Source organism: Argiope bruennichi, chromosome 3 (genome assembly GCF_947563725.1).
Source record: "Argiope bruennichi chromosome 3, qqArgBrue1.1, whole genome shotgun sequence".
NCBI lineage: Eukaryota > Metazoa > Arthropoda > Arachnida > Araneae > Araneidae > Argiope > Argiope bruennichi.
The window spans coordinates 34,667,867-34,683,734 of NC_079153.1; the positions used below are offsets into that span (position 1 = coordinate 34,667,867).

Consider the following 15,868-nt stretch of genomic DNA (forward strand, 5'->3'; position numbering starts at 1 on the left):
GAGAAAGCCGGCCACATTTTATCTTTCCGTCCCGTTCATTAAAGTTCTGTGAACGGTAGAAAATTGTTTAAAATATTACTATAAACACTGTAATACGGTGTAATTTTACTTGTGTTTCATACTGTTTGTTGACAACGTGCATGGTCGCTGTTTAGTAAATGTAGGAAATTAATCTTATCGATTATGATGCCTGTGGTATCTATTTTTCTAATTATGGTAAGTGCTTTATTATTTAAAATTATCTCTCTTTGAATTTGTACATCTTTTGAATTAAAGGATCTATGGATTTTAAAGTTTAAAATGGCTGCATATAATGTAGAATGTTACAGAAATCTTATAATTTGTATGAATTTACAATTTTGAAATGCGCCACTACATTTCAAAATTACTAGAAAACATCCTACTAATATAGTAGGTATTGAAGAAAAAAAATTGCGTATCTAAAGGTAATTTTAGTCTTCTTATTTTTGCATTTAGTAGTGGTTTATCCAACCAGTTATATCATACTGTTCTATACAATTAAGTTTGTGTTGGATTGACTGAAATTAAATACAAAACTATATATCACATAGTTTTAAAGTTGATTACCAAATATATTTTCATCTAAATTTTTTTATTATTAAATTTGTAAAGATTATTATTTTTAAAGTATTTTGTCTATTTTTGCAGGATAAAATTTATATATCATCTGTATATTTTAAAATTTATATTTAAATAAAATATTATTATTATCATTATTTAAATAGTATACATTTTTCAAATTTCTTTTATTTCATTATAAGTAATGAAATAAAAGAAACGATCTTTTTAAATCAATAATACAAATTTGATTCAAAAGGATTGTTCACTACAAATTCGAATGTCGTTGGAAAGTTTATTCTAGAAATTATAATTTAATATTAATATGGCTACTGTGTGCAATTCGTGAGTTAATGTTAACTCATCACGGCAGTATTGTGAAAACTGCTACAAGTTATTGAGCTAGATAAAAAGTTATTAAATCTTAGTAGTACTCTTTTTATTTGTGTATTATAAATTTATCTGTGTAAAATGCGTTCAGAAAAGTTATAATTTTAAAACTGTTAATTAAATATTTATTATATATTTTCTCCAGATATGTAATTAACTTGAACGATTTAAGATTTTTCTTACACGCTTATAATAAAACAATTAAGTTTTTCCTGTGTTATCTCAATTTTGCTATGAATCCCTGTCAAACATTTATGTTCTTTTAAAAGGTTATCTAATTTTAATTTGGTCTTGAATTATTGTTTCAAAAATGCTGATTTGTTGATTATCCTTGGTTTGTTTTGTATATATGTTTCTCAAGACTTAATTCCATGATTTTTTTTTTTTTTTTTTTTTTTGCTCTTAAAATTGCTTTTATTATAACTCCTCTTTTTTTTGTGTGTGTGTAGTTTTTGCTATATCTATTTTTTTCATGTTAATAAAATGCTTAAATGTTTTTTTGTTTTTTTTTCTTTCTTTCAGAATGCAGTATGATAATCATTCAGGATATTCTGATGCATCCTTGCAGCAAGGATCTCACCAATCTATGCAAATGACTCTTATGCATCACCAGCAGCAGCAGCAACAACAACAACAGCAGCAGCAGCAGCCAAATCATGTAATGGGACCACCCCAACAACAAATGTATAATACTATGAACCAATCTCAGATGACATCGCAACTCGGTATGCAAATGGGAATGCAACAACAAAACATCTCTCCTCCTGGTTCTAATCACAATTCTCCTGGTATTGAGTCGAGTGAGGATAGTGATGATAGCACCCCATTAGCTCAGGTATTTAATTATATATTTTACTAATATATGCTTATTGCTTATTTACTTATATGTATGTATTTTATATTTTATTAGTTGATATTCTAGAATGTATAGAACTTTGGATTAAATTATGTTCATATCTTTTACTAATGCAGAAGACTCTCTTTAATCCAGCACATATAGGACAGACACCTGTTAGATTATAGAGAGTGTCTAACTCATAGAGAATTGCATAGACTTCTCTCGATTACATAATACTTTTTTCTATGTATGGGAAATGATGTTAGAAGACGGAATACTGTATTAAAGTATTAAATAGGAGTACATTAAATAGACAAATCATGTATTGAAAGAGTGTAAGTTTCAAGTTTGATCAGGAAAGAATGGCTTGTTGCCAAATAACATGTTCCAAGAGATACATCAGATTAATGGGAGTGTTGGATTAAACACTATGGGAGTGTTGGACTCTGCTATAAAACTTGGTATTTGTGATTTAATTTTGAAATTCTAATGACATAATAACCTTTGGTGACTCGAGCTGGATCATCATGTGGGAACTGTAACTTAAAATTCTACTAGCCAAATAATTTGTTAATATATAGCAATTAGATTTTTAATTTGATTAAAATTAGTTTTAGAATAAAAAATTTAATAAAGAAATTATGGTACTTGTCGGTTACAACAGTAACCAAAAAAGTGTTAAGAAAAATTTCGCCAAATTGGCGATTCTAATCGTCAAACTATATGGCATGTGATTCACATGTTCAAAATGTTTCATAATAAATAATAATAATGCACTTGAGTATATTTTTATAATTTGGGGAAATTTTTTCTTGATGCTTTTGGTCATCGTTAAAACCAAGAAATGATTAATTTTTAATAATAATTAAAGATCTTTAAAATAAATTTCCCATATTTATTTTAGCTCGGCTTCTTATTTTTATCTATATGGATTCAAACTTTTGCGACTGAGAAAAAAAAATTGAAAACTGTCAATTAAAATTAATAGATGCAGAGATAAAGTTATTTTTTGATGCTAAAAAAAAAAAACTTTTAATTTAATTTTGAGTGAAAAGATCAGTAACTTATTCTTAACATTCATATGATTTGGACGGATAGACAAAATTATTCCATTTGATGAATTTCATCAGAAATTTGATATGGATTCATGTTTTTGTTGTTAATAACTTGTATTTAATTTCATTCCACAAGCTGGTTTAGTTATATTATCATGTTCCTAAACATAAACAAACTGACACTTCTAAAAAACACTTCTAAATTCCACTTCTAAAATGTCTTATCTCAAAAAAAACTGGAAGTTGACCATCTTTATTTACTGTGCTTTCTCTTCTTTATATACTATAAATTCTACAAAGAAAGAAAAAAAATTTTTTATAGTATTTATGTATATATAAATATGGGCACTGTGGTGCTTTTTAATATAACTGGACTAATTCTCTTGAAGTTTTCAAATTTCCTGTATTTCGATATTTGATAACTTGAGGTTATCAAACTATAATTTTTTTCGTTGCAAATAATAACTTATAATTTTTTTCGTTGCAAAATATTTTTCTTTTAACTTTATATAGGATTATAAACAGAATAGTATAAAAGTTGCAGAAATTTTGTAAGCACTTTCTTTCAGATATTTTAACCTTTCTAAGTAAAAACTGATAAATCATTTAAAAGCAAAAAAAAAAAAAAAAAAAAAAATCATTTAAATTTATTTTTATAATTTTAACTACTTTTTTTTATTTATCCTAATAATTATTTCTTCATTTTTCTTTATTATTTATTTTTAAATTTCATCTCACAAATTTTTTCTGCAGTGGCAAATTCTTTAACTGTTTGTATAATCAAATGAGTAGGTTCTGTTCTGATGGGCTAGTTTGTTATGTATTTAAGGAGTTCAGATTATCATCATCAACTGTGGATTATGGGGAGAAATGTCGGCTAACTGTTTTGACAGTGATACAGTGCTTTTGCTTGGTGGATGGCTTCAGAATGATAATGATAACAGAAAGAAATATGAGCTGAATTTTATTTGATGTACTCTGAAATGATTTCAGAATTTTTAATGGTTTAATCTATTTCACTTAACTTTTGCTTATACTACAGGTTTTAATTGCTTTCTAGAGTCAGAGGGTTAAAACTCAGTTTCCTTATTCCAGTTGCTATTTGACTCGAAATACCTTTCTTACTAAATAAAAAAAATAATGGAAAAAAAAAAAGACCGAAGTTGTATTGTTAATAATTCTAATTTAAAGAATCAAAGAAAAATCTGAATATGTTGAAGAGAAGCTCCTCCCAAATAGCAAAAGGAAAAATTGACCAAATATCCTTGATTTTTTTTTTTTTTTTTTTTTTTTGTGAATTGATAGAAAGATTCTTGATCAATTTTGATATTTCATTCAAATCTAGAGTAGGAAATTTTATGCTGTGATGAAAGTTGGACGTGCTTGTAATACATCACACAAGTCATCCCTATTTATTACATGACAATTACAGTCAAATTCTTTCATTTATTTGAAATAACATCATTTAAAAATTTTTGTAGTCAGTTGTGTCATACATAATGTAGGATAAGAGACTTATGATTGCTTATGAAAGTCATGCAATTGGCATGTGTTGCTTAAAGGTTCCTGCAGTAATTTTAGTGACAATGGTTAGTCAAGATACACATTTGATTTCAAATCTCCACTCAGCCAAAACTCTTAAACAATGTCAGGAAATTCCGGTTATTATATATTCGGGAGGGTAGGATTCTTTAAATAATGGATGACAAAAGGTAATGTGTGTGTGTGGGGGGGAGTCTTGGATAGAATTGACTTGTATAGAGGTTGTTTCTCATCGAATAATACTGCACATTAGTAGTAGCAGAGTGGTGCTAAACAACATTCAACATTTAAAGAAAAAAAAATCTTTTTGTAAGAAATCCTGATACTTTTTCAAATTAAAATATAGTGGTTATGAAAGTTAAATTAAGTCCATGCTTGATTGATGCAAGGTTTGATGGCCAGAGGCTTCTAGGTTTTCTGTATATTAAACAACTCGTCATTTTGTTTCTCCATTTGGAAGAACATCTATAAGCCTAGTGAAGTTCTTTTTATACTTGATGTTTCAGTTGTGCTCTTTGAGATGCAGGCTTGTTATTCAGCCTGCATTTTTTTTAAAGTTTTATTTTTTGTATTTTGTATAGAAAATATTTAAAAATGTTTTCTATTTATTTCCACTATCAATTGGGATACAGTGAAAGCTCTGTCTTCTTTGTGTACAGAAATTGCCAACATTGTTTGTACTGTTGAATAACTGGACAACGGCATAGTGACCAAAGTGCAAAGGAGTATTGATGCTTAGCCATTAGTCTTATGGGGCACAGCCTGATGAAAAATCATTATTGAATTTGTACCAATTTTTTAAATCGGCTATCATGAAATATCAAAAGGGAAGTAATACCATGCACAGTGTCATTACACTTTCTAAGTTACTGATGATAACTTAGAACAGAAAAGTTGAATTTTGCTTCTAGTGAATTTTCTTTTGCTATGCTACTGTAACTGTAGTCAGTATTAAGGGATAGTAGTTTCATTTATATGCAGCAAATAGATGTTTAATTTTAAAGTTTTGTCATCATTTGCAGTGTCATCTGCTATGTCGTAAGTTGTGCAAAAAAATCCCAATTCATCTGAAAATCTTAATATCCTTAGATTCAAAATTTACTACTGCAAATTCCTTTATATGCATATCCTTCAATCCATGACCACTTTGCTATTCACGTATTTATGCTGGATCATTATACCCATTTTTATTGTCCTTTACATTTATATATATTTTTAAAAATTCGCATATTTAAAAGGCCCCTAACACGAAGTTAAATGAAATTACCTATTTAAAATGGTAAGTTTAATTATTTTATCAAAATATAAATTCTTTTAAATCGTAGTTCTGAAACATGTATGAGAGTTCTGCTTTTAACAATCAACAGGTGTCATCTACTTGTATTATACTTGCATGTTCCTTAAATGGCTGTATGATGTGGATGCAAATGAATAATGAATTAATAATTTGCATGAAATTAATAATTTTAAGCATTAAGTATTCCTAATTTTTTCAATATTTTTTTATTAACAAATTATAATGTAGTTGGAGAGAGTTAACCAGTATTATGGTCATTTGTAGCATTCTATCTACATTCATTTTGAAGCAATAAAAGATTATGACTTGAGTAAACAGATATCACTTCATCTAAAATTCGGAAAAATTGTTTGATGCTAAATTAAGCATTTTGAATTAAAATTTAAAAAAATTGACAACTTGGAGCATATGTTTGGATAAATGTTCTTATCGTGCATTGCTTATTTCTGAATTACAAAGTTACCTTTGCCAAAAAATATGCACTCAAAATTATCTTAACTCATCCACATTTAGGGATTTCCAAATAGTAGATTCCTGCATGATTTTTAAAAAGTTTATTTCCCAATTCATAGTCAATTTGTATTTTATATGTTTTTAAATTGCAAAACCTTATTACCATACATTTCTGGTAGATTGATCTGGTACATATTGATTGGATTCAGAAAAGACAAATAGTGACCTTCTTTATTCTGTGGAATTTTTCTGTCAAAAAAGAAAGTGAATATATTCTGAAGAATCTGTTAACATGTTCAACTAAACTGACAGATTCTTAGAAAACAGACATTCTTGGGAAACAAGATATCTGAAGACATGATGATGAAGGAATAATAGTAGTTCTGATTTTTGTGTGTTGGGCCCTGTATTCACATACTAAACAAGCTTGTTACAGAAAGGAAGATATTTCGAATAATTTCAAGTACAAGCACAACTCCATGATTTTTGTCATGGAGCCAATGTTCCAAGTTTCTTGTCATGGAGCCAATGTTCCAAGTTTTAATCTGTATATTTAAAATAACAAGGAAAATAAATGAACAGGTTGGTCAGCCATTGGTCAATATTGTCAGTTTTTCTTTCATATGAAAGGTCATGACCTCTAAATGCTTTATCCATGATCGCCCTATCCCCCCTTCCATTTTTGAGAGAAATTGGAAATTCCCCTTGATTTAATATTTATTTTATCATTTAATTTGAATTACCACATGAATTTTAATTTACTTAAAAACTGAAGAGATTCTAAGTTTCACTGTAGGGACAGGCAAAATTTGATCTGTTTTTGTATGCAAGCTTCATTCTCAAAATTGTTATATTAGAGTCCTAAAGACATCTCAAGTTTCTTTCCTATTTCTAATATGAAATGAGTACACAATATTTACTGTTTAAGATATTATTTTGTTATATAAGAACCTTTTTGATCTATTATCTTTTTCCATCTCTCAGGAAGCCTCATTATGCCTTCTTTCCAAAATTGTTGTGTTTAGGACAAGAAATAATCCTGGAGGTGCGCTTTTATTTTGCTGATGAATTTAAAGCGTTTATCGCGAAGAGAATTTTTTTGACAGAAAGAAGTAATAATCAGATGGAGCAAGATCTGAAGAGTATGCAGGATGCGGTAAAGCATCCCAATCGAACTGTAAGAGCTTTTCTCTTACGACTAATACAATATGTGGTATGGCGTTGTCATGATGAAAAACGATGCCTCGTCGGTTCATTAATTCTGGCCGTGTTTTCTTTTTCTTTCTATGGTAGCTTTCATGTGATCCAGTTGACAGTATTTCGTAGAAATTATATTTTCACCTTGAGGAAGGAGTTTGTAGAAAATGACGCCTTTCCAATCCCACCAAATGGACAAAATAACTCTTTTAAGGTGTAGTCCGGGCTTACAGTCCCGAAACGTCTGTAAAAAAGCTTTGGGACGACTGAAACCGATGACATAGACAAGCCTGCATGTTTGCACAAGCAGAACCAGATAAGGCCATTCATAACGCGATGAGAACGAAACTTTTGGGACACCCTAATGCAATAACTAGCTTTAAGGAGGAAGGAACTTTGTTTCTTTTGTAGAATAAACATTCTATATCAATTATTTATTGTCAGGACATAAATGAATTATTAAATGACTGGAAATTAAGAAAACTTTATTGATTACTTCCTTTCGTTTACTCTCCAACGACTCATTTAGCTGAATAGTTAGGGCAATATTCCATAATCAAACATGAAAGTTATTAAAATTTATAACTTAAAATGCTCCATCTATTAAGTTAATTAACTTTTAAATCATTGTCTTCCATTCAGTTTCACTTAATAAAAGTATATTTCCTCCAGTATTTTATTCATTTTTCCATCTCTAACTATCTTCTACTGTGAATTTTCATTAAGAAAATGCTAACTGTTAATGTCATTAACATTGCAGAGGAATGAATTATGCATTGCGTTAATGCAATTAGGTTTCCAAACGTCTACGAAATTTCCTTCGTTATCAAAACGCGTTGAAATATTAATTTACTCTGTCGTTTTCGTTAATGAATTTTTAATCTGAAAGATGTGCAATTCATGAAGTAACAATTTGCATTATATCGCGGAATTCATAATAAAATAAAATCTGGCACTCACAACCAAGAGCGTCATTAGGATCCGGCTAAGGCTTAAGTAGTTTTTATTTATTACGTGGAATTTTTATCTCCCCCCCCCTCATCCCTCCCCCCCCCCTAGGAACACTAGCGTTAGTGTGAAAAAGACCTCATTTCACTAATGAAAGAAAAAGAAAGAAAAAAATATTAAATTAAAAATAAATCCCTTAGAAATGGGAAAGAAAAAAAAATTTTTTTTTAATTTTTATTTTTTGAAAAAAAAAGTATATCTATAAACGCAAGTAAAATATTCTTGCATTGGCTGTAAATTAATCTTGCATTGGGCCTCCCCTGTCCGCAGGTGATGAAGAAATAATTAAATCAGCTCAGGGAGGGAGGGTGGAGAATGAAGAAAAATGGGAGGGGGGGAGTGCAGATAGGAAGATTGAAAAAAAAAAAAAAAAAAAAAAGTGGACGCCGGAGCGAACTAATGAATAAATATTAGATGCAGCTAAGAAGAGATGAGAAAATCTTTTGGAGAGAGAAAAAATTATTTGGTTGCGTTGTGAGCTTCTGAAGTAATGGAAATTAAAATCAATAGCTTCATTAACTTCTGTGATGTATGGATAGATGTATTAGGGAAGGAGATTTTTTTTTTCTTACCTCTATCTCCTTCTCTTTTCGGAGTTTTTCGTTTTGTTTTGCGTCCTTTTTTAAAAAATCTAGTTTTTTTAATGTCTTTTTTTTTTTATTTCTTGTTTCGTTTCGTGAAGTCAAAATGTAAAGAGAATTGGAAAAGAAAAAAAAAAAGTTGTTAGCTAAGAAGCTATGGCTATGTAATGAACTCAGAGAGAGAGAGAGAGAGATAGAAAAAAATTAAGATGGGTAGCAAAAAAAAAAAAAAAGTGTAATAGCGTGTGCAATAATGGTGTTGTGCAGATCAAATTGCTGCTTGCCGGATAGAGGAAAAAATTGAAAATGGAATTGTAAGTGGATGTTTTTTCCTCTCTTCCATCTTTTTTTTTTCTTCTTCTTTTTAACGAATACCAAATGAAGTCAATGCAAAAATAAGATACATTTTTTTTTATCTCCTTCCTCTTTTCTTACATAACATTTTAATACATTTAAAAGCAACTAAGTTAAGATTTTTTTTATATATATCTCCTCATTCTTTTTTTTTTTTCTCCTCCCATTATTTGGAGTCTTCAAAATAACGAAACCTGTAGAGGGGAGGGAGAAAGAGAAGGGGTAGAGGGGGGGGATGAGAGAAAAAAAGCTTCTTTAGTAATTAACTTCTTTGTACAAGTTATTCTCGCTCTCTTAAAAATTCATCAACGCCTGATTAAAAAGTGAGCCTTTGGAACGTGGCTGCGTCGTAATTAAAGGTGTGTTAATTAATAGAGTACTTAAAGCATTTATTTCTGTGTCTTTTTAAGGACTTAAACCGTGATTTCGGAGTAATCGTCCGGGGTAATTTGTTTAATGTGATAAATGATGTGTCTCATGTTGTTAATTATGCAACAGCTCTTACATTTAAGCTGATCCTGTTTTTTCAACTCTTTTCTCATTAATTGACTTTGTTTTTGCTGGCTGTTTTTTCTTCTTACTAATAAGGATCACTTTCGCGACATTATGTGTAAAAACTCTGCACTTTTTTTTTTTTTTTGATGACTAGTTTTGCTTATATTTCTCGATTAAGGTTTAAAAAAAAATTTGTTTAATATTATGTTTAAGTTTTTTAAATTTATTATTAAGCTTTTTTTTTATTATTAGTGTGAATCTTGAATTCGTTCAGAGCGATGCAAGATGCTATTGTAAATGAATTTATTTTTCTGAACTAAATATTTATAAATGACTAGCTGTTACCCGGCGCATTGCAGAAGAAATATTTTTTGAAATTTGAAATGGCTGTCTTGTTTAATTAGGAATGATTAAAAGGATGACAGTTATTTTCAAGTCGATAATGCATACATTCATTAAAATTGAATGATATATAAAGGAGAAGTACATTAATTCTACTTTTTTGCCTTATATTATTCAAGTATACTTTAGGGTAGACAATATTTCCCCCCCCCCCGTCTTTAGCAAAAACAAATTTTCTGGCTGTCCGACTCGTGATCATCCAACATACAACTGGCCATGTGGAAAATATAGATTTTGTAATTTCAAAGTAATAAGTTGGCAAAGTTTTATAGCCATCGGATGTACATTACGCAACGCGTAAAATAAGAACAAACAAAAATTTATTTTTATATATTAGATAACGTAGCACTAAATGGATTCTTTAGCACGTCTATCATGTTAATGCGTGATTTTGTCATGTTACCTCTTTATTTCTATTCATCTCAATGTTAAAGTCTCTACATTGTCGCAGATATTCGATGATGCGTGTCTTCTTCTAAAGTGTCTATCAGTTATGGTTCGTGCATTATAGCCACTTGAATACTATAACTTATCTTGACATAATTTAAACATTGACTTTTCTAATTGATATTAATTTTATGTATGAGTTAATAAGATAAAATTTTGATTTTATATTGTTAATATTTTTTTAAAAAAGCATGTATCTTTAATTAAATTTTTTATCTTTGAATTAATTTTAATAAGAAATTGAATTTTCGAACAAATGATTTCGTTTTTTTTTTTTTTTTTTCTTACGTTCTTTACTTTTGCGTATGAAGATTTATTCAACTACAATTGAATCACAATGAAAGGAAAAATCTTGAAACAGTGAGATTAAAATAGACAAACATGTAGGGATGTTGCTTCCATATCGGGCCGCGGTGGCCTGGTAGTAAGGTCCCGGCTTCGGAATCGGAGGGTTTCTGGTTCGCGACCCCGATTCCAACAAAGAATCGTCATATAAGCGGGTCTGGTGCACGTTAAATCCGTTCGGGCCATACGTTCTCGCTAATGTGTGTGTGTGGGGGGGTCCCAGCTCATGTGTCGTCCTCGTCATCTGACCGCGGTTCAAAATTACGAGATCCGTCACAAAATAGCCCTAGTGTTGCTTTAAAATGGGACGTTGATATAACTAAACTAAAAGTTGCTTCCATATCTATTTATGAAAAAAATTAAAGAAATTAACATCTATTTAGAAACATTTAACTGTACAATATTTTTAATTAATTTTCATTTACCTATAGTTATTTATTTTTATTTATATTCAAATTTCAACTTCGAGGGGGAAAAAATCAAAACTCGCCCCCCTCATTATATATTATTAAATATTCCCCCCCCCTCATTCCTTCCTATCTAGCATTGATTTTTTTTTGTGTCATTCAGTCATAAATTATGTTTATTATTCATCGATCGTAATAATGTGACTTGCCCGAAATAAAGGCAGTTCACATAATTATGTGTATAAAAAAATACTCGCCTTAAAATGTTATTTTTTTTTTTTTTCAGTTGATCGGATCGAAAAAACTGATAACTCCTGAACCTGTTGACACCACCGTTCCGAAAGTCACCAAGAAACCAAAGGCTCAGAAAAAGAAAAAGAAGAGAGATCCAAATGAACCTCAAAAGTAAGTCATTATTATTATTATTATCAGCATGTGAGAACATGAAGTTGTTTTGGTTAGGGTGTTTTGAAGCTCGAAATCGCATAAGCAATGAATAAAGCATAAATGACAATTTTCATCATCTTTTAATCGCATATATTTTTTTTAACTGCTTTTACCAGTATTGCATTATTATTACGTATGCTTCTTTGACAGCAGATGCGTTTTTAAAAGGTTGACGTAGAACTATGACATCATAGCTGTTATTTCATCTCAAAATCGGTCCGCTCCAAAACTTTGTTTGCCAGCTAGGAAAATTGAAAATGAAAGTTTAAAAAAATTATATATAATATAGAGGGATAGAGAAATCTCGTGATTGTTTCAAACCGGTGTAAACTGGTTAGTGACTTAAATTAATTAAGACAAATAATGACTTAAAAAATAATAATGTTCTCACATGATAACTTGAAATTTGCGATCGTGGATTTCATTTTTTTTTTTTTTAAGAATTTAATAAATTGAGAAGTGGAACTGCATGAAGTACTTTTAGCGCAGCCCATATATGGCTACTATGTCTACAAGTTTGTCATCAATATTTGGCGAAAGCGTAGCAATATTTTCCCTTGAAACCACTGCTAATGCACCAATAAGAGCCACTTTAGATTGTATTGTTGCCAATTTATATTATGTTGGCAGCAGCGGTAACACGCTAAGGTTTGATGGCAGTATTTGGCTGTTATTTATGCTACGTTGTTATCAATATTTGGCAATAGCATACTTTTTGACGACAATTGGCTCCAATATTTTTACTGGAAACTACTGCTGATGGATTTGACGACGATTGTTGTTCTATTAATAGAAAAGTGCTTGCATTATGTCGAATGCATTATTATTCATTTAATCATGTAGTACGGCCTCACGTAATAAAAGCTGATATAATTTTGGAAGACATGGCGTCTCTTGTAGAAAGGAAGATGTGGCGTCACACAGCGTAAGGTAATTTGCAGTCCGACACTCGGTTTCATTGTCAAAGGACTGTTCTTCTCATGAATTGGACTTTATTTCTGTATTGTAATATTCTGTACAGCAGTTTTTCAGAAAATACTGCAACTCCTGTTTTATGTAAATGCAGTCAGCAGCATTTAATTTTATGGGATACACAATTGTGTAATATGTGCATGGATTAGGTGGAAGTTTGTTTCGAACTAACAGAGATTAAAGATGATATGCCTAACCTAGATAGTAGCTTCGCTCTTTAATGAACGTTCCAGTTAATTATTTTAACGTGAAAAGATTTGACTTTTTTTCCCTTTAATATTGTTACGAAAATTTTCTTCTACTACAAATATCGTCAATTAATCTTAATGACGCAGCACATTTAATCTCTAATAGTTCAGCAGCTTGCTTGCTGTCTGATCCTCTCAAATCTGTTTACTCGTCGGCGACTCCGACCACTCGCACACACCATTTCTGACGATCCACACAACTTCTTCCTATACACACGACACGACGACCTCGTAGCTTCTGAGTGCCCGTCTTTTATAGTTCCGGGAGGCGGGGCTAGAGTCTTCAGACCAATCAGAGCGTACCTGGCTGTATCTCTGGTCTTAGTGGATGGATCGTGAAAGTTCTCGAACTTTCCAGTAGTATCCATTTAGTCGCCAAATGGTCGCCAAGCTCTCATGTTATTTACGCGGCAGCTGCTCAGCACAGATCTTACAACGGTCTTTCTCACGATGACACTTTTCATGCCGGGTAGCAAAATTACAGATTTGCAACAATATTAATATGAAAATGTATTTAAAAATATCAATTAATATCTTTGCTGAATTTGCTTTAATGTTTCTGTAATGTTTTGCCAATATGGCAATCCAAGCAATCAGGATAGTGCCATTAAAAAATGGGTACTTGTTGTAATGGTGACCAAAAAGCTCGGAGAAAAAAATTTCGCCAGTTTGACGATTTCAGTCATCAAACTATATAGCATGTGATTCGCAGGTTAAAAATTTTCCGTAATAAATAATAATGCACTTGAGTATATTTTTATAATTTGGCGAAATTTTTTCTTGGCGTTTTTTGGTCGCCGTTACAATCGAATTGTACCAAAAAAATGTCGAATTAACTTCATTGCATTGTTTGCCTTAGCAGCTCTCTTGTTTTTATACCAATGGCGATATGAAGGGTACACCGAAGTAGATTTCAACCGCAATTCTTAATATTTTCTCAATTCTTAACATTTTAAAAAAGACTCATTTTTAAAATATTTTTTAAAGTAGGTATCATTTTATGCTAACCAGTATTTTGAATTTTGAAATAAAGCATTTTTCTTATTTCGGTATTCTAATCAAAAGTAATTATTTTATTTTAAAAAAAAGTTTATATTTAATATATATCTTACTCTATGCTATCCAATTCACAAAGTCGCTGAACTCATCGAAGATCTTTCTTCCGATATTTGCGAAGTTTTCACGCGTCGTGCGATACGAATATCTTTTCCTCAAGATGAGATGTGCCAACTCATTTTCTTGATTAATTTTCGAAATCGTCCAGTCCTTCCCCCTCACCCTCGCTGAAGATTAATCAATTGTGCTCTCGCATATTCCATCATCCCCTTCCCCCCTTCCTTTGCGTAAAGGTAGATCACGTGATCTGTTGACGTTTTTCTCCTCTTTCCATTATGCATTAATTCTTTTTGTAATAAATGGTTTTACATTTCTCATAATTCATCGCCCTGTACTTTGAAATATTAAACAATGCCGAGGCTTCGTCGAAACACTGATAAATGATTGAAAAAGAAAGAAGGAAAAACATTATAGAGAGGGAAATAATAGATGAACGAGAGTTAATACATTGTTGGGAAAAGATCTTTTGTCCTATTTATGTTCTCTGTTGGTAATAGAGTAGGAGAGGGAGAAGGCCGGGGAGGGAAAGGGAAGGAAAAAAAAAGTCTTTACTGCGGAAAACTGTAAAAGCAAATCATAAATTGCTTTTAATACATGTGCACTATAAATGAAATGGAAAAAGGGCCCTGAAAAAAATGACTTTCTCTGGAATCTGTTTTAACCTCCGTTGCCTAGCTACGCAAGAAATATATTAAATGAAACTGGACAGACTGGCAAATCTTCCGCTATTATGTAACGCTTTTCATCAATAAATCCCCCTCGGAAAGCTATTGTTAAAAGTGGCATTTTTATGACCACACAGTCGACGGCCCTATAAATATCCCCTTTCTATAAAAGGGATTATATTTTTATAGTTTATTATTATTTTTTGATTTACGTCGACGTTTTCCGCAATATCTATGTAAAATAGCCGCCTTCTCTCAACCCCCTCGCAATGCGACACTTCATTTTTACAGTTGTGTAATTTTATTGCGTGATATGCATTTTTTTTTTTTTTTCCCTGGTCTTATGCTAATGTCTTGGCTTCATTTAAATAAAGTCATTTCGTTATTCACTGTTTATTTTTTTACTGGTACTAAGATAAAGCTGAGGTTGATTTCTGAAAGAATGTAATTCGAATTGTTTCTTATTGGTTGAGAGAGTAATTTTTTTTGTATAATTCCATTATTGTTATTAAATATGCTAGATAACTATGTGGCGCCAAATGATTGCATTGAAATTTGTATTTAAACCATAACCATAGCGGACTTTGTGCAATAATTCTGCTTCATGTCAGCAGACATTTTTTTTTTTTTTAATCGTATGAGAAGTTGAGGTTTTTGAAACCACAATATGCACGGGCAGAAAACTGACGATTTATCGCTTTAAGGCATCATTTTTTCGCTTTTAGAGTTATTAAAAATGGTGAAGTTTGTCACATTTGGCGACTTATCGTCAACAAAAAGTTACAACTTGGCGCGAATGTTCGCCATATACCCGATTCTCCTAGCTGGCCAATAAAGGGCAGGGTTGTAAGAAATAATAGTCCAAAAAAAACATGTATAATTTCTTATTTTTATTTTTTATTTTCAGTTTTTCTAGCTGGCAAAAAAAGTTTCAGAGCTCGCATGTTTTTTTTAAAGTGGGGGGCGGCATCGTTTTCTAAATATTGAAGCATGCGTAAACTGATAGTTTTCTTATTTAAAATTGGTTTCC

General features: G+C 30.9%; 1 protein-coding gene across 1 annotated transcript in view; it reads left to right on the forward strand.

Annotated features, from left to right (window-relative positions):
• The window catches only part of LOC129963563 (thymocyte selection-associated high mobility group box protein TOX-like), a 115,884-nt gene that overhangs the window by 83,133 nt on the left and 16,883 nt on the right, over nucleotides 1–15,868 (forward strand). Inside the window, exons 6-7 of the mRNA XM_056078023.1 lie at nucleotides 1,492–1,804; nucleotides 11,677–11,795. Of these exons, the coding sequence (XP_055933998.1) occupies nucleotides 1,492–1,804; nucleotides 11,677–11,795 (432 nt within the window). The remainder of the gene's footprint in view (nucleotides 1–1,491; nucleotides 1,805–11,676; nucleotides 11,796–15,868) is intronic.